Here is a 20,701-nt window from a genome sequence, read left to right on the forward strand (position 1 = left end):
ATTGCGTACATTTAACATAGATAGGCGCTATCGCTAAAACAAGACGAGTCAGCATTTTTACAAAGATTAAACGGGCGTAGGTTATTGCTCGCAACATATGAAGAAGGTTCACGACGATAACATCGGTGGGTCAGGCTCACACGTAATGTGCAAAATGAAACGACTATAACTACGATAGTACAGATAAACAAGATTATATATCTAAACTTAAACAGGTGTGCCGCTGTGAGAGACATATTGAGGTTCACAAGAGGACAACCGCTTAAAAGGACAAACTACGGAAGCATCGTATTCATGCCGGTATCGATTACGACCAGAGTATTCATAGAGATTGGTGTACCGTGTTTCACGACACTGACCAAACGAAAAGAATTATAGCCCGCACATAAACGTACTAATTGTACTGAAATGGATTGCAAAAATATTTTCCTACAATTCTGAAACTTTACCGACCTCATTGCGTTCTTTATCAATTTACATTTTTTTTTCTGGCAAAACTATTCAATAATTGGATGCTCGAAAATAACTTAGAACTGTAAAAATAAAGGTCAGACGGATCATAATTTTGCAATACTAGTAACACCTTCGGCGAGCTGTCGACATACCCCATTAGTCAAACTACGTTCATAGCACACACTCCAATAATTAATTATACACCTACTTATTTGCAAGCATATAATATATTTCAATCACCAAAATAGTTTAAATAAATTATATTTATGGAAATAAAAATGTGTTGTTACTGATTTTATATATCCAAATGTTTATATGCATAATCCTATTTTTGACTTGGCTTAAGAATCATAGATATGAGATTATGTGATGATATTTATAGTTAGATCATAATAAAGGATTGAAACTAATTTGGTGATATGCGGACTTCAAAATAGCCTTGTTCTATTTCTTAAAACGACGAAAATGACTTTGAAAATGGTGTGAGTTGTATATTTTTTTCTGCTTCTAAATATGAAGGTTTAGGGTTTATTATCATAATATTTTTATATACATACATATATTTAGGTTCAAATCATGCAAGAGGAACATGCTATATTATATATTATGATGCTTATTATCATCCAATTGCCTCACAATATGTATACTATACAATTTGCAAATCCATCTTATATTACGTGCTAACTACCACCTCTTAATATCTAACAATCTACAAGATTTAGCTTTGAGATTATACTAAAGTTTTTCTTATTAAATCTGTCAAACCAGAACACAACAGCGATACGTGGCTACTATAAGCCAGAAATACGTATAACGATTGTGCTGTATTTTTTAAAATTACGCTACACTATATCATCATCGTTATTTCATGATTTCCTAGCATAGCTCTAATAATTTTAAGTGAATTGGCATAGAATAAACGAGTCTTCACTGGATGATAACGCTACCTACATTGTACGTGTATTTTAAGGAAGTATATAAACACCATTTTCAAGATCATTCTTTAAAACATTGGTTCTCAAACACTTCAAAACCCCCACCACGACCCACAAACAATCTTTAACGTACATACGGATATCTTATAACTTATTGCGAATGTGAGGAATGTATTGAGAGGGGAAAATGTCTAAGTCTAGAAAACATTGCCAAGATTTTTTCGTCTACCAGGGGGTTGTTAGCAAGGTTGAGAAACAATGTTCTATCTAATTATCTATATACACATACAGTTTCATTATTTAGTGTAATATCTTACCGGTGGTTCGGGGAGGCTGTCGACGAGCGGCGCGGGGGAGGCCTCGAAGTCGCTGGTGACGGACAGGTCGAAGGAGAGCGCGGGCTTGCTTGGGCTGAAGGCGGCCCGCGCGGGGGTGCTCCGCCCCCGGCTTGTCGTCCCTGGGGGCGGGGGGAGCAACCCCTTCTGTGGATAAACAAGTTAGGGCAATGTAGATGTGATAATGCAATTTGGAGAATACGAAAAATTAGGCAATACATTATCAAAATTGAGGCTATTGGTTTAAACAGATATGTAAAACTCAATAGCTGTCTGCTTTTTTAGCAATTAACTGCTTTTTCTAGACTTACACTATTGTTTTTGATTTTTCTGAACCAGTTAGTTTTCGAAATAATTGTATAAATTATATTTTACACTCAAAAAAAATAACACTTAATAAATGCAGACCAACGGCTGGTTAAAAGCAAAAACCAACTTTTCCAGGATGAACCTTTTAATTTTAAATACATTAGGAGTTCTTCAATTGGTGTAACTTGCTCATCAATTTCTTGATTATTATCCTGCTTTTATTAGGTTCATCTGTATGTATGCATGTATGTATGAATCCGGGTATAATCCAGAATCTTTAAACTCAATTTTTACCCATTATGAACGATCAAATTAATTCAAAATTTTGAACAATTACCATGAACCATAACATACACAATTTTTTACCTGTGAGGCGGGAACGATAAAGGAGTCCCCGAAGGGATCGGTGGAAGGCGTGAGGCCCTCGACCTGCGTGAGGCCGCGGCGCAGCGAGCACAGCTCCTGCTCGAGGTCCACCAGCTCCGCCACGCCGCCCTCCGCCCCGCCCTCCGCACCCTTCGCCGTCGCTGCGCTCTCGCCGACCGACGATACACTCTGCATCGTAAACATTAAACATGATTATTATTAATTTTGTAATCCGCTTTTTAATTAAAAATGTAATAAAGTATTTAATCACTGCCTAAGGAAAAAATGTAGTCTCTATCTATTACGGTTCCAGAGATAGAGCCCTGTGACAAATGAACAGGCAGCAGAGGTCTTGGTTTTACCCTTTGGGAACAGAACCTTAAAATTCAGCTTTTTTGTATTTAAAATCCTGATTTTGTGTATTTTGTAGTCGCAAACTTGATTTCTATATTAGACTGTTTTATATACTTTTTATATCGAAGTTCCACGGGTCCCAGGCTAATACATTATAATAATAACTAGCAGATATGCAGTTGTATTGTTTCAGATTACGCCACAAGGAACGTGGACGGATTTAGTTAGCGATTATAAAGTTAATAATGAATTAATAACATAGTAGGTACAAGCATTTCACACGTGTTATTTTATTATATGAATAGAACTTACTTAATTGATATTATAAAATGTATGACTCATTGGTATCGTGAGAAACGATGCAAACTGCACTTATAGTAATGCAGTGACGAGTGACCGGCATACGCTTCGAAGGTCGAATAATGACTCAAGTGACGTACATGTTTTCTTAAGAATAACCCCAAAACACACTGTCCGATTGTACGGCCTTCACGATTCCGTTTAAGACATCATTCATATTCCTACAATTATAAATAAATTATGGACTTTACTTTGTAAAAATCGATGCGGAAAGATTGTTAATAAAGAGTTACATGAATAGTGTTATACATTAAATAATAGGTAATCAGGGTGATACTTTAAGTTACCTATTCTATAATATTGAATTAGGTTTCTAATAATAATGTCTATTACAACGTTACTAAATTAATCCGTGTATAATTTTAGTGCAAAATCGATTAAAAACCACATGATTACCTATATAACCCAATGGAACAACTCGAACAATACTAAAAAAGTATGCCATTGAAACATTCAAATATTCTTCACCAAAACTTTTTCATCCACAAACCTGAATACAAAGGACACAGCGCAACTTTTCATTCACAGAAACCTACTATGTCCGTCACTCGTCACCTTACAATAGTTCGGACATCCAGCGAATGAATGAAACGCACCTCACGATATGAACGGAATGCACGGGATGTTTAGTCGAGTTCGCGACACAAATTGCTGTGTGCAATACGTGTTATTATTGTTCAATTGTATATTGTGATACGCATTCTACTTATAACATTACATTGTCTTAGGTAGGATTTCTTTGGAATGTGCATTTATAACAATTGGCTTTTCATTTTTATACATTTAGTTTTTTTTGTCAGTTTTTGACAAGCCATTCTGTGGTGATATTAGTTCTCTACAAAATATTGTATTTATTTTTAGAGAGGATTAAGATTTACTGGATATCTGCCCAAAGTAACATTGTGGAATGTAAAATAAATTCCAATATTTATAAAATAAATTTACATCATAAGAAAGGTAAAACATCAGTATATTGTTCATATACATTTCTTTAGACTTTAAGAAGTAAGCAATTGTTCCCAATGGGAATTGCGTGCGGCCCATATGGATATCTGTATTCAACCCTAAAAAGGTATGCCTCAGTAAGCCAAAATGCGTTGCAACATTTCAAGACTAAGTTAGCAAGCTGTTAAAGTATATCTCTTAATACACACCCATCGAGCAAAATACACACTTGCATTATCACGAGACACTGCAGTTTGGCAAAAATTAATGTGACAGTGGAGCCACTTGAGTTGAACCACTGGTTCTTTATATCTACATAGTTGTAGTATCAACAAGTTGTAATATATTACCTTGGTCTTAATATCCGTCGTGGTGGTAACTGGGTGCCTGACGAGGGTGCTGGTTACCGTCTTGCTCTCCAGCTGCTGTTTCGCCATCTCCACCTCCTTCTTCTTTAGCTCGAACACCACTTGGAACAGGTCCCTCATTGCTATCACTACCTGAAATATATATTAAGATACTTAAAAGAGCATACCTTGATTCACACAAAACTCAAGAAAGAAGATAAGAAAGAAAATACTATTCTACACTTATACAAGGATTTTGGAGTGATGGATACGCGCACAAAGACGTATACATAAATATCCATAGTCAAAATCGAAATAGAAATTTAAATAAGTCTTTAAGATGTCTGTTTTTTTTATATTATAAGAGTAGCAGACGACCATGCAGTCCACCTGATGGTAAGTGGCTACTGTCGCCCATGGACATCTGTGATCTTTCCCAGATAATATTATATTCCTACATGAGGTCGGCCCAAGATGCGGCGCCACCCCTCAGGACTAAGCTGGAATGCCTCAGAAAAGTATGTCTTTCTTATCACACCCTTCAACCCAGGACAAAGCACCCCTTAATACTGTTGTTATTGGGTAGAAATATTGTTTGGCCAAAGATTGAACTTAGAACTTTCTATGTCTCAGGCCGGTATATTGCTCCGCCACGAGGGTCAAATGATATTACAAAAGATACAACAACGGAATCGTTAAAAACGTAACTTTAAATTAATAATATTATTCTACAAAAAATTAAAACACTCAATAGTAATCTCCAACCAATAATTATATTAACATTATTTGACTCAAAATTTTCAATATTGAAAGTATTTCATATATTCCTTATGGATTTGAACAAAAAAATTCAAGTTTATACTTCCAAAATGTCTAAAAGCTATAAATTTGAATTAGAAATTTAAAATAATACGTGTACATACATACTTAACGTTCGCATTAGAATTTAAACTAATTTAAATATCATACCCACGTCACAGACAATTAAGTAAAACTAAAAATATTAATTTATTTTAACAATGCCCTGTTATAACAGCCCCTTAATAACAAATGTATATCTGATCCCATTGCTGTCGTTTTAATTGACAAAGTATTCGTTCAATTGGGCATTTCCTTTCCGAGTACCACGCTGCTATGATCATATATAGTAACATAACATTTATTTACATGTAAATGTTGAAATGACAAGCGCACTTTACTGAACATAATTAGAATATCTTGTAAGGATCACGTTTAGAAGTGGGTCATAAATTGCTGACACAAGCTATTCCATCTATAGATAAGCTAGTCCATCTAAGGGCACAAGGGGCCCATGCCTAGAGTCCCCAATGTAAGGCGCCCTGTGAGGCCAATAAATTTGCTTACACGTAAAATTTCGAAATGAGAATAATTAAAAAAAATATTTTTATGGATTTTCTGAGTAGTCGAGGTTTTATTTTCATTAAATTATTTCTTAACGTAACCTCACCTTCAAAACTTAAACTAAACCTCTACCTTCAAACTTCAAGTGAACAATTTTGCAAAGTTTTATCATAATCAGTCCGACATTATATTATTAGATACACAGTAGATTGCAAATCCTTACCTATCCTATTACCTAGCCATTATTTATAATACTAGGACGGATACGTACTCCACAGGGAAAGTCAATTTTCCAATCGATACGAGTGCGGAAGAATTTCCGTTACATAAACACTACGATGCCTTACTGTTTATGTTGCGATAGTTATACAACTATCTTTAACCGGTACATCGAGAAAAACAAACCCGCAATATGAATAGATTATTAACATAAACTTTACCGTGCCGTGCAAAAAAATCTAATCTACCTGGGGTTGATTAGAAATGTCCATGTGCGGCGGTAGCCACTTACCATCGGGTAGACTGCATGATCGTTTGCCACTCCAATATTATTAAAAAAAAGTTCATTTTCTTGTCACATTATTGAAAGAAAGAAAGAAAATAATTTATTCGGCAAAAAATATACAATAAACACAAATATAAAATTGCATACAATAATATTATATTTTTTTCTAACCGAAAAGGTCTCCACTCAGCTTTAATGTTTCAGGTAAACTTAGTCACCTGAAACGCTGGTATTCTGTGGAGCCTGTAAAACACTGTTAATGCCATATAGGTATAGAGATTATAGGTCTAGTTGAGGTCGATCACAAATGCGTTATTGCTCCTGAGAACTAAGCCTAATAAAGAAGAAATTTAAGTGAAACGATGACCTTTTAAGTCATTTTAAGGGTTTCCGTACCCAAGAGGTAAATACAGAACCCTTTTACAACGCCTCCGTTGTCTGTCCGTCTATCTGTCCGGACTCTATTCTCTTATTATAAATTAAAAATATTGATTGTTAGGCAGTATAGGTACTTATCGATTTTTATGTATAAAAATATACTGTTCAATTTTAAGATATAAAATGTTTTTTCCACCGATTACTGTGTGTAGAATACGCGACAATAATAAGAAGAACACGTATAAAATATTTTTAAACTCATTTTATACCGACTTCAGTTTCTCCTCAAATAGCAATCGTTTTACTCCAGTGTAAATTGGTTTGCCTTTACTAGATGGTTATGTCCGCAGACATCTGGCTTATATCACAAGTAATCCACTCAAATGACCCGGACTTTTGGCAAGCCCCGATTTTTCCGGATTGAGGTCGTTTTAATACCGTTCCCGCATCAAATATTATGAATAGGCACGTTGTGTAACCGTTAGGTATCCTATTACATAGATGACTTGTACGTATATCATTATTTTATACCAAATGTGCTTATAAGAAATTTAGATCATTTTTTGGTAAAAAAAAAAAACTAAATTGCGTAATTAAATAAAAAAATATGTCTTCTTAGCCGGGAATGGAATGTACTAGTTTTCGAAAGAACACCAGACCTGTATTATTGCGCAATCAGATAGTGCAGATTATAAGGATCAAATTCTGGAAAATAACAAATACTAATAAACGACAAACAAAAGGAAAAAGTTCAACCTCTGGTTCGCAGTCGGGTAATTTTTTTCCTACAACTTTAAACTAAGCCTTAAATGAGATTGATATAAAGCTCACTGGTTTTTCACTACATTTGTTTTTTTTTTGTCCAAAATAAAGTAAGCCAACTCACTTGACTAGCAGCTTTATCAGTCTTGATACCGAAGAATCGGTGCCCGGTGTCTGGCGAGCCGAATATGTATCCGAAAGCCCGCGAGTCCGTCATGTCCTGCGCGATGAACGATATCTTGTGCACCGGATGGTGGTACAGGGAGTCCTGGAAATTTTACGAAGAGCTTAGACACCCTCACATGCGTAATACTTCACTTTTGAAGAGGTTTTCTTATAACTTGGTTGCTTGATTTAGGCATATCAGGGTATACAAAATAATGTTTGGAACTCATGATCATATATGATGTGCAATAATAAATTAAATCAAATATGTATGTACGTATTGGACTTTTCATTTAGCATTGATGATTTATCTTTAAATCACATTTAAAATTATAACAAAATTATACCGTCCGTAAAATAATACAAATATTTAAATTTAATTTACCATATGAGCATTCTAATTTAAGAAATACTTAATCTAGATATACCTTTTTTATCCCATAGCCTGTAGTATTATATGTACCTATATTTATTTAAAAATTCTAATTTGTGATCGTAAAAAGGATCTATTTAAAAACTAATCGTTTATGTTGTACCCACGTTAATACAAGTACCGTTAGGCTCTCATCAATTTGGGGCACAGATAATCGATGTCATTACTAGATGCTAGATAGGTACATATATTGGCAGTAGAACGGTCATTCACCTTTCTCTTAAGTTTTTCTTATAGACATAAAAATTCTATCTGTGTTTAGATATTAGGTATAGGTGATTTAAATTAATTTATGTTTGTTTATCGTTTTAAGCGGATATTCACGAATTTGTCATGTGAAGACTTTTGGGATAAAAATAAAAGTTTTCTGCACCCAAGCATACAAAGACGAATACACAAACACGCACACCAAGAACAGAAATCGGAACCCCGTATCATCTACACTTCAAATTGGTATGGTGACTGCTCAGCCACGCGGGTCGACGGGATATGAGACGTTCTAACTTAAGTCAGGGATAGCCACGAATTTGTGTTAAGTTTGGATGAGCTCCTGTCTTATTTGTACCAAGTATTAGATGTCCCTGGGCAGCAACAATAATCGACCTTTTACTGTTTAGATCTGTTTAGATTAACAAAATATGACTTTGATTGGCAAATATTACCGCGAACGAATACACATGCAAAACCTAGTTTAAAAAAAGGAAATAAAAATATGCAAATGTCGTGATTTACTAATTATATAAATTGAATTAAGTTGAGTATGATATGAAAAAAAAATTTTGCTCCAATTGGATTTTTGTTTTATTTTTACCCAAAGGTTATGTTATTGACCTACGTTTAAATAAGGATATCTATTATTTAACAATTTCTAGTGTGAATCAGTTCTGCGGGTGGAAGGACGTGGATGCCAGTTGACTTACATATAAGTCCAGCATTTTAGTACGTAGGAGCGGGAACGCATCTGTGACCAATTTAAAGTGTAAAATAGAACCAGTTCAAAACGATTTGGTTATAGCTGCTGTTCATGAGCGGCACTGACCACTCGCCAGCAGATGGGCTGCATCCTGGTATGCCAATCCAATCTTCCAAAAACAATTATATTTCCATCACCGGTTTATAAATCTTATGAACATACTTCTTTGCTTACGTATTAAACGGACTTACTATAATAATAAATAAATCTGCGACTTTATAGATTTATTGGAGATATAATTATAAATGATAAACATTTTAAATTAAACCAATGTAAACAGAGTGTATGTTGATAAATGTTATGTTTTATTTACATTAATTAAAAATTAGTCTTCCGGACTGTAATAAACATATTAATTACATTGATAAGACGAAGGCAAAGTGATAAATGTACTCGTCTCATATGTTACACATGTGCGTTTGACGATGTGTAGGTATATTTCATGTTGCATGTCAATAACCGATATTGAATATTTATGTTTTCAAGTTCATTGTATATCCAATTTCAATACAAAATACCTCAGAGTTCGATAGTTTTGATTTACGTTGTAATTTTTTGTTGTTAAAATACTTTGTTAACATATTCTTATTTACAAAAAAACATATGTTTTGGGAAGTAAAAAAAGCGGATGTATATTGAATTTGTAAATCATCCAGAGATGGCGCCACTGATATTTTCAGCTATCGTTTACTAACATTTTATATCATTACATTGAAACTTACATTTACCTTTTTTTTTGTTTTCGAAGGGGAAAACTTCAAAAGGTACCCTACGACGTGGGAGCGACGCCAGTGTATGTGGGATTTTTACCGCACTAAACCCCCCCCCCCCCCCAAAGTGGCCGTCCTCAGCGCTTGGTGGAGAACTCCGGGATCTCCAATGGAACACAACCGGAGTCCTCCGAGCGCGATGCCCCGGTCCTCCCGCACACCTGGTGTTTACGACGGCATGCGACCACACATGCCGCCGTCCTTCCCGGGGTTGCTCTCCGGACGGTTCGAGCTCCCACTCTTGCCGCCGGCAACCCTGGAAGCCCCCTTTTAGTCGCCTCTTACGACAGGCAGGGGATACCGTAGTCCTATTCTAGTCCCGGAACTACAGGGACAAAACTAACATTTACCTAGATGTAGTTTACCGTTTAAACAGCTTTCCAATGGACCTATGGTTAGGTTACTAATGATTTCTCTTCATAGAAAGCGAATGGAAGTGTTAATTCAATTAAAAGCCCATCAGTCACCTAGGTGATAATTTCATTCAACAGTGATTGTAATTAATGGACAATCTCGAACGCATAAGAACCTAGGAAACTAAGGACGATTAACATTTGTTGTTCTAAGCTGGAAAACCACGTCGATTCGTTTGTCTTAGACCACAATAAACATAAGTCTCCATTCTTGTTTTAACACTAATAGGTGGCGCTACTGGCGTCAAACTGGCTAGTAATTATTATTATGAATTCAAATAGCAAATAATCGTACAGCTATGATGGTAGTGATCAATAGACCTAGGATACAATTGGAGTAATATCTGAAGTCAGCTACAGAAGCGTTGCTGCTTACTAAGAAGATATTACCAAATCTTTCGCACTCGAGCTTAATACTGCTGTTATAAATAGGTGTCAAAATAGGTGTTGTCGCAGCAAGTGAATCATTACCATTGTCAACAACGCATTATTGACTCACTGTTGGGCTGAGGTTTACTTTTAGAATAAGAAAGGATTAGGCCAAAATTAACACGCTGGTCGGATGCAGATTATCACACTTCTCACACCTTTGACGCCGTTTATAGAGAAATCTCAGGCAGATTTCCTAACGATGCTTTTCTTCAACTTTAAAATTCAACGCTAGTATAGTCCGCGTAAAACAGCTAGTCCGCTCTGAATATAGAAATATATCGCGTCGCCATAGCAAATCGTATGACTACACCTGCTCGCAACAACTTCAGAGCGGACTAGTAGTTTGGCGCGGACTATAAGTCTTACCAAAACGAACGAACTCACCCCTGTTTTGTCATCGCGCAGTCGTAGCCCATCAATCGCGACGTGAACCTGTATCCTCTGCTTGTGTTCACCGGCGGCGCGTATCGCCATCTTCAGGTCAGCGAGTGCTTCTTGACACATCCTGTCACCGCGCGCCTCCGGCACCTCGAGAACGCCGATCAGTTTCGCCCGAAACGACACCCCTTCGCCGAGAAACCGACCGGGCTCGTTCTTGTCTGGGGAGGGACAGACAGATGAGTAAAACATTGTAGAAAAACAGATGAGAATCGCAGTTCTAGAAATATCGATTAGTCAAGTCAAGGGAGCTTGTAGTTGAAGTACCTACTGCTTTACGAGTAGTTTCTAGACTAAACAGAATCATGCTAAGTTTTTTAATAGATTGAGATCGTAGAATAGAGTTAAATCTTAGCTATATTTACGAATTAATTGAACAAATCTCAAGAGCGCTAATATAAATATAAATAAAACTAATTGCGATAAAATAGAATTTACTTAATTTATTATTAGTATCAAGTTATAAGTAATAAGAGTCGGAAATAGAGATGTTAGTATGTTATTTGCAAATCTAAGCTTTTTAGAGATGTATGTGAAACATTAAAACAATGGTAAAACTACAGATGAAAAATTAAAGTTCATTTAAAGATTTAAGTTACCTACTTTATTATAATCATAGAATATAGCATATTCATTTTAAGATAAAGATAAGACACAAAACATAACTCCAAGATATGATGTGAAACTCCAAGATATGAAGGTAAACTTTGAAGCAAGAACAGTCACAGAAATTGTCGATTTGCGATGCTCTGTAGAGCAATCGTAACCAACTACACTACGGACGAAACACAATGTATTGAACGTGTAAACAGTCTAAATTTGTAAGCGTAACAAATTGCCAAAAACACATATAATTCACACAGAGATCACATCGAACACAAAATAACACGAAGCTTGTACCTTTGCTCAAGAGAGATTTCGTTTCACCCTTTTTGGGAGTCATTTTTATATCAAACGTCAGAGTTGAAAGAGTAACAGATACTTTGGAGAGCGAAATAAAAGTGTGCGCCGTTGTCCTATTTCGGTCCCTGTTTACGGTGCATCACTGGCCGTTTAATTGAATTTCCTGTTTTTAAATTTAGAGTCTCCATTCGAGGTCTCAGCTGTACCTGTGAGACACTCTGACCTCTGCTTCGGTGCCTAAGTGCCTTATTTCCTGAGGATCCCTGTCAAGTGTCCATCGTTGTTTAACGGAAAATTTTGACCGCAATATTCGCATGGTAAGTCTCCGTTTATATACGGCACGTGTCTGACACGCTTTATGTCTGAAGAGTGTAGTTGTAATTTAAGCCCTAAGTAGTACACGTCCTGCGTTATATTAATGTAATGTAATGTTTATCACATCCCACTCGGTAAAATTATGAAACCTACGTTATAAATTCACAATCATTACGGCTACGTACAGTACAATCTGAGTGGTCTATAGATGTTATTTGTGTTTCTATTTGAATCATAATTCATAGTTAAATAAGCTATCCGCGGTATGTGTTACGGTCAGAATGTATCTCTTAAGCATGGATATTCTTGGATTGTTGTGTCATATTCAATTAATCGGAGCTCCACATATGTTACTATTTGATAGACGTAATTGGAAGAGTCAAGGCTAGTAGAATATAGACATTCCTTTCAACGTGGTGGTGAAAATAGCATGTAAATAAATTATATCAATATCTAAAACGCGATAAACATGTAAATAACAAGATAAGCGTAAGAAGTGAAGAGTGATAAGATCGTAACATGTAAAGAGTCAGAATGAGCGCGGGCCAGAGACATTCATATAGTAGCAATAGACTGGACATGTAGAAGTAAAATTTAATTCACGACTTATTATAAATTCGGAAAAAGTTGTTCGGAAATCTCTATCAAACATCAATCGGCGATCTTTTGCGGTGTGAAGCTGAATATTTTTTTTGTACGAAAATCTTAACAATGTCCACTCTATAGCCCTATATATTTAATCCCTGGCGCGGGCAATACTCTCATTTAATTTGCTTCATTTCCTCGCCACTGCTGTGACAGCAGATGAAAGAGGCTGACGTCACAAGACACGCGAAACGAGCTGAACAGTTTGTTTCCTTTGTAGCTCACAAATTAAATTATTACCAGGAAATCACAAAAGACAATGTTTAAAGATAGCGAGGCGTTACTCCTTAAACAAGAGTTCCTTAAACAATACGAAGAGGATGTTTAATGTTTCACAATTATATATTGGCCTTAAGATAATCAAACTGCGTATGCATGTTGACATTGAGTGAATCCAACGGCGCCGCATCTGCAATCATTTACAATTTACATACCATTTGGCGGTTTCTGTACAGTTTCAGACAAGGGTATTACTTCGAACTTCTTATGTACAAGTGTGGATTGAAATAACAAGGTTAATACTTAATACATGCACACGATGAATAGTGCAAACTGTTCAACTTATTTTGCTTAACAAACCTTGATAGCATATTAACACGTGTGACGTGCGAGTTAAAATTAACCAAGGTAGGGAGCAGATAGGGGAGGAAGTTGTTCATAACTAATAGTCTACAGACTAAATACACAGTGAAGCGTGAAATGCGAACGCGGTACTCACCGAACTGCCGCAGAAGATGCTGGAAATGACACACCTGCATTATTCCTTACAAACCGACTAAAGTTAGTTACTGCCCGCCGCACCACCGCTCCACCGCCAAGGCCCACAACACACCCTCTGTTCAAAACCAGGGTTCACTAATTATGATATGAGACTAGCTCGTGAACGCACGGGTGACTTGACATCTTAGTTAGTGGTGAATGTCAGAGCCGGACCATGCAACTTACAACAAACGCAAAATATACAGTCCAAAAGCTAGGATGCGTTACTGTGGTCGTTTACATTTAGCGCTATCTAAAACACCGCATGACCGTAAGAATATTTGAAACAAAAAAAAAGGAGTAGAGAAAATATGTTGTAAATGATAAGCGGATCGAGCTGTACAACATACGAACTCACATTTGCAAGGGCTGGTTTTCTTTCGAAGGGTTTGCATTGGAAAGTCAGTCGGTAACTTGTGATTGAACATCAGGAACTCGCCCTAGTGACCTTTCGGTACCACTGAAACGTAAATACACTATTGTACACTACACGATCGCGATACGCATGGGACACTTAGTAAAGTCATATGCAATATTCGTGATCCACTACGAGGTTTATTGATTTTCGTGGTGGCATCGCTGCCCCGGCGGGAGCGTTTTCTCGCGGCGCTTTCGTTCACATTTCGTTTTGGATGTAACGTTTGGTGCGATTAGTAGATGAAAAGAGGATATTTTATCGAATAGCGCATTAGTGTTTATAATCGTGTCATTCAGGGCACGGTTCCCTGCGACGGCTGCCGGCACATGGGCGGTCGCGCGCACATTAGCGCACGCACCCTGTCGGTGTGAGGGGTGCGCCGCACACAAGCGCGACTGGCAACCCTTGATCAATATTCGTCCCCGATCTCTACATCGTACTACATTTATGGCAGCTTCAATTAATTCTGAATTCGCCTTCATAATGCAGTAGTTTGCATTTATTTTGATAATTCAATTTAACAGTTACGTTAGTTATTTTCGAATGTAAATTAGTTGTACGTAAGCGAAAATTGTAACATTTTCTCAATTACTTAACGTAAATAAATGTTAAAAGAGCACAATTTGTATAGAATAATGTTCATAATGCGTAATTAGTTATTAATTAGCTATTATTTTGCGTTTGCGGTGTGTAAAGGTCAAAAGTCGTTGTGTCAAGTTTGGGTGGCAGCCTGATAAATGTATCAATTATTCACTGTTACTCCTCCACCAGATAGGGTATCTTTGTTTATCAAATGTCATTTCCTTAATGTTATCTCGCCTGTTAGTTGTTAACAAAGAATGTTTAAATGTATTGTGATAGTGCATTATTAAACAGTTATTTATTTAAGGTGTCTGACCTCTATATTATGAATGAAATACACAGAATTAAAATTACTCTACAGCATATTTTTTGTTGTTGTAAGAATGACCCACTAATTTTTGTGAAATAGTAAATTGATTTTTGTATATTTGTAATATCCAAAACTTAAAAATATACTTCATTGAGTAAGCTATACATTGCTTAAACAGAAAAGATTTTTTCTTTAAAATAAATAATATTAAAAATATTGTAAAAGTTATCTTATAATGGTGTATACTAAAGAAATTACTGAATACTATTTTTACATTTTTTAATGGACACTGTACTACAAAAAAATCAGTCATCAATATATTTAAAAATCTTTTTATTTATTATAATAATGTTTATAATTTATACGTAAAAATAAAATTATAAGGTCATCTACAAATGTTGGGTACAATTAATAGCAATGAAGAGATAAAGTCTGGGATCAAGTCCAGGTACAAGGCTGACACCAAACTGGATTTCAAATCTGGATTTGGTATCATAACAGACAAATACTTACTAATTACTTTAATTATTTGTCTTTTCTTCATGTTATGTTGATTTCTTTATGTTACATGTTGTTCGGTTCATGTTAATTGTAATTTTTATCTGGGATTAATATTATGGTCAAATTCTGACTACTGCGGCAGACGAGTATTATTAGTTAATTAGTTATGTTAATTAATTGTGAGAACTAAGTATTGTCAAAAAAAATCATAACAATAATAATATATCCCCAATGTAAATATCATCATCAACCCATTCCTGTCCCACTGCTGGGCACGGGTCTCCTCTCAGAATGAGAAGGATTAGGCCTTAGTCTACCGCGCTGGCCAAGTGCGTCTTGGTAGACTTCACATACCTTTAAGATTTTTTTTTATTAATCTTTCAGGTATGCAGGTTTCCTCACGATGTTTTCCTTCACCAATGTAAATAACATGTGGAATAAAAACTTATATTATTCCTAGGAATGTTCTATACAATATCATTAAATAAATATTTTACAATTTGCACAAATAAAGAGAAAATTAGTTATGGCTATTAACTATCCCTTTTGCATATATGTTTAATTGTGTTAATAAGTAAAAAAAATACTTAGCTCAATTCATTAATTTATAAAACACATATTATAAAATATAATATTTTTCACACCAGGTAACATAAAATTAACAAAGAACATTTATAAAGGCAGATATAAAAATACTTATTTTACTTTAAATTTGTCTGTTATTTATAAGTATTGTCACTAGGTTAATATGAACAATACTAAAGTATAAAATATATTTCAGAATTTTTAGGTTTACATTTTTATGTAAACTAGGTATGGGAAACAGTTTAAATAATTTTACGGCATCTTCATAGTATGGTTTGAGGGTAAGTAAGCAACATTTTAACATCATCATTTTGGGTTTCTTTATGAAATTTAAACTTTAAGATTTGCAAAGCTGTAGTGTAAATGTAGAGCATCCCAAAAAAAGTAAATGTATTTTATGAATGAATTTAACAATTTTATGTTAAGACCAATCAAAAAGAGTTATATTACTATTAGATTTAATAATTCTGGCGCGTGCATGCAGTTTGATTAATACGAGAACTAATACCTTAGTAACAGATGTGTAAAAAACAGTAAATAAGTTGGTGTATGGCCATTACACTAAGTTAAAATGACGGAAATTAGATTGAACGCATCATTTAACCAACATTTAATACATATAATCCCCCTTTGGTAATTCTATACATCGAATTAAAGCGGGCTAAGTATAAACTCTGAAGAAGGGTTAAACTGTCTTTAACAAGCATGAAAACAGCTATTGTGGACTGTTACTGTATGAAAATATTATTCACTCACCTGTAGAAATGACCATAACGAATAATCAGATTCCAAGGTATTATAAAATCATCAATAATTATATATTTTTATGATCAACAAAAAAACACAATATGTATCCAGTTTTTGTTTGCACTGAATTAAACGACAATTTCATATAATGACAATGAAGTATATTTCATTTAATCTGAATAAATATAACACTATTTCGTACTTCGATGCTAATTTATTTGAGCATTGACTTCTTTAGTATGACCAACGTATTCTCACAAACAACTCCATACTTGAATGAATTGAAAGAATTTACAATGACATAAAGAAAGACAACAAAAGCGATTTCAAGCGAATTTTGACATATCATATGACTGACATATCTTAATGTGCTTGACAGTCTTTCACTGAAAACGAACGCGTTCAGTCAAATTCTACGCTCTAGTTAATATTTATAAGCACACCATTAACGTTTAAATAATAAAATAGTCATATAGATAGTTAAAAACGATCATAATACTTAATATAATCAATAATAGAGCCTTAAATGATAATGTAAATAACTCAAAATAAGTTTTTGTTATTACTTTGTTATACAACAATATGCGAAGACATTATGACATCTTTTCCTTTGCCCATTGATTTTATTTTGAAAGGTTTTTTTTATTAAATAACAAAGTTAACGTTAAAGAATGACAAACAAAAGACATAGGCATAAAAACGCTGTAATATTTAAAGTAATTTATTTTATGTTATAATATAGTGTGATTGTAATAAATCAGTACAAAAATTTACAAAAATTAAATTTAAAACAACTAAATAATACTTTATTCATTCATGGTATCTCGAACCTACACATATATTTTTATCGTTTTGGTTGTTAAGTATCGATATTAAATACGTATATTATTACTATTCTCTTTGCCTGTAACACTATTACTATCTGTATCTGTGTCAACTGTCAATAGGACAGTGTCAACTGTCAAATCAAATGTAAATAATAAATATATGCAAAACAATGCAGTAATAATATTAATTTCCTATGTTTGAAATAAGTAGGAATATTCAACTGTGCAGTGCAGGTATATTTAACTTGAAATAAAATGAGTATTTTATATAAAAGTGAATGTAGTACCATGATAGATCACTGTCAATTTATTTCGAAAATGTATGAAGATGTGACGACAGATACCGGCGAAATACAGTCTTTTGCACTTTCATCAAATATATTTTCAATAAAAAGTACTACGAAGGCATCTAAAGACAGAAAACGAAAAATGGGGTCAGATAATATTTTGAAAGAGGTTTGTAGAGGTTGTTTGTAGATAATTACTGAAAAACTGCAATAATACCTGTATGTTTTTTAATTGTTATAATAATATGTGTATAACTTTTTTACAGACTGAATTAGTGAAAAAAATGTATAGTGTATTAACCCAAGAACTTCCCTCTGAAATCAAATGTGATATCTTCAATAAATACAATTTGATGGAGACGTCAGAGGTTCGTGAGCTAGCAGCAAAGTTATTTGAATCCACTATAGTTGATCTAAATGGTATGAGTGGTGGTAATAATTCAGATGCCCCTTTGAAATGCAAAGCGAAAGATAGTTATTTCTTAATCCCACCAAAATCAAGGTAACATATAATGCAGTTTTTTTTCAAAAGGATTCAATTATAACATTTTAAAATTTTAACTATGTATGTTGAATAATGTTAAAGTTACATGCATTAGAACATTCAAATCGCTCTACTGTAAAGTTGTGAAAACGCACTTGCACCAGTTTACATAGGACCCGTCGATATGCCCACATCAAATAAGAGACATACATTTCTAATTTTAAAACTTATGTGTGTTAGTTTATTAGTAAATTGTCTACGCTATGACTTCCCCCTATATTAATAAACAAACTGTCCAACCTTTTGCCTAACCAAGATTTGAAAATAATTTCATGCTGGAAATTGACAAATTTCTATCTTTAGTAGGGAAAATTTACTCAATAGTCATAAATGGTGAAGGAAAGCATTGTGACGAAATCTGTATGAAGGAAAGATCTTAACATTCTTTAGAGTGTTTGAAATCTGTCTGATCCTTGCTTCACAAGTATAATATACTATAGTTAAAACTCTATATTATTCAACAAAATTCATGTCTTCATGTGGGAGAAGAATTTGTAAATAAAGTGTAGTTTTGTCTATATTTTAGGTTCTATTGTGGCTGTGTTAAAGCACAATGCGTGAAATTGGCTGGTAACAAATATGACATAGTGATAGCAGACCCTCCTTGGTGGAATAAGTACATAAGGAGGTTGAAAGGTGCTAATGAAAAGTTAAGGTATAATGATAATTTTACATTAAACTATTTAAACATAAGAAGCAGTAATAATATAGTAGCCTAAATGTATTTTTTAACTGATAAGTAAAAAATGATACAGTCACTCTGTATCATTTTTTACTTTATATTAAATTTTGACTTCTTTGTAAAAATAGCGATGATCACAATTTTCTCCGAAGGACATGAACCAATCAAGATATATGTTATTTTTTCTTTGAAGCATAAAAATGTCCTTCAAACATAAAAACAAAATTTAAATAAGATTTCCAAAAAATGAATGGTTTAAAATGCCACTATAAAGCTTCTTTTTCTTTAACAGTTACTCAATGATGTACAATGAAGATATAGCAGCTCTACCAGTTAGGGATTTGCTATCTGATAACTGTCTTGTTGCTGTTTGGTGTACAAATTCACCAAGTAATATAAATGCTGTGAAGGAGCTAATATTTCCCAAGTGGGGTGTGGAATATGTGACTACATGGTACTGGTTGAAATTGACAATAGACTTGGAGCCATTGTGTGATTTTGGCACAGGTTGCAAGAAACAGCCATATGAGAGAGTGATTATAGGAAAAGTTGGTGATGTGAAGGAAATACCCCATAATCATATGTTTGCAAGTGTCCCTAGTGCATTGCACTCACATAAGCTACCTTTGTTAGGTATGTAAATTATTTTTATATTATATTTATATTTCATAAAGGACTTACCACGGATTTTCTATATGTAATTAGAAAATTATAAAACAAAAAGCCTGAGTGTTTAATAGTTATATACTAATTGAGAACCTCCTTCTCTAAAAGACATAACCTTTGTAACTCCCATTATTGAGATGAATCCAAAAATGCCTCATATGTTAAAATCCTTCAAGTCGTTTTGGGGTGGGTATGCCAAAGAGATACCAATTAGACATACATACTTTTAAAAATATTATCCACAGCAGGTAAATGTGGTGTCTGTTTTCGCTACCAAATAATTATAAGATGTAATTTTCTATTTCAGATTTATTGACACAGTATGTGAATTGTGAAAACCCGCACGTCTTAGAGCTCTTTGCCAGGTATCTGTTGCCGAATACTACAAGTGTTGGCTACGAACCTTTAAAATGGCAACACATATCACTTTATGATGTTAGGTGATGGCAACTGGAAAATACAGTGTGTATTTTCGGTTGCTAAGTATAGATAACATTTACGAAACATCTTTACTATTGTATGTATTATTGAAATGTAATATAAATGCATCGATATTGAAGTACTTACTTTTTTAATCTTGTTAATTTTTCTCCAAGATTAAATTGAATATTAAATTTAAGAAAGAAATTGAATGTATTATCCTTTTTATCTTTTATACTGCTTTCTCTGTACTTAACTCTGTAGCACCCATGTACCACCATACTATAGTGTATTTAATTATGCTGGGATTGATGGTTCTTGTTAGAGGCATTTCTTATTAGTGAGTAGGTGTAGCAAATTTTATAAGCAAAAAGTAAAGTCTTCAATCAAGTAAAATCAGATCCTATAGATTTTTGAGAAAAAGAAATGTAATATAAATGTCAGAAAGTGCTGAAGAATAAATACTACAATTTAA

General features: G+C 34.2%; 2 protein-coding genes across 2 annotated transcripts in view; one reads left to right on the top strand and one right to left on the bottom strand.

Moving 5' to 3' along the window:
• Dab (DAB adaptor protein) overlaps positions 1-17,104 on the bottom strand; it is a 29,259-nt gene extending 12,155 nt beyond the window's left edge. Inside the window, exons 1-8 of the mRNA XM_073086638.1 lie at positions 16,810-17,104; positions 14,016-14,117; positions 13,617-13,733; positions 10,982-11,196; positions 7,536-7,679; positions 4,408-4,557; positions 2,399-2,587; positions 1,706-1,867 (exon numbers count right to left, since the gene is read on the bottom strand). Of these exons, the coding sequence (XP_072942739.1) occupies positions 1,706-1,867; positions 2,399-2,587; positions 4,408-4,557; positions 7,536-7,679; positions 10,982-11,196; positions 13,617-13,656 (900 nt within the window). The 5' untranslated portion in view covers positions 13,657-13,733; positions 14,016-14,117; positions 16,810-17,104. The remainder of the gene's footprint in view (positions 1-1,705; positions 1,868-2,398; positions 2,588-4,407; positions 4,558-7,535; positions 7,680-10,981; positions 11,197-13,616; positions 13,734-14,015; positions 14,118-16,809) is intronic.
• A 676-nt stretch (positions 17,105-17,780) lies between these two features.
• Positions 17,781-20,365, top strand: Mettl4 (Methyltransferase like 4). The gene is made up of 5 exons (XM_073086629.1): positions 17,781-18,083; positions 18,181-18,416; positions 18,985-19,113; positions 19,433-19,773; positions 20,114-20,365. The coding sequence occupies exons 1-5, from the start codon at positions 17,883-17,885 to the stop codon at positions 20,248-20,250; spliced, it is 1,044 nt and encodes a 347-aa protein (XP_072942730.1). The 5' UTR covers positions 17,781-17,882; the 3' UTR covers positions 20,251-20,365.
• Positions 20,366-20,701: the final 336 nt, after the last annotated feature.

This window comes from Epargyreus clarus, unplaced genomic scaffold (assembly GCF_041222505.1).
Source record: "Epargyreus clarus isolate Ecla_fem2 unplaced genomic scaffold, WU_Ecla_fem_2.2 ptg000024l, whole genome shotgun sequence".
Lineage (NCBI taxonomy): Eukaryota > Metazoa > Arthropoda > Insecta > Lepidoptera > Hesperiidae > Epargyreus > Epargyreus clarus.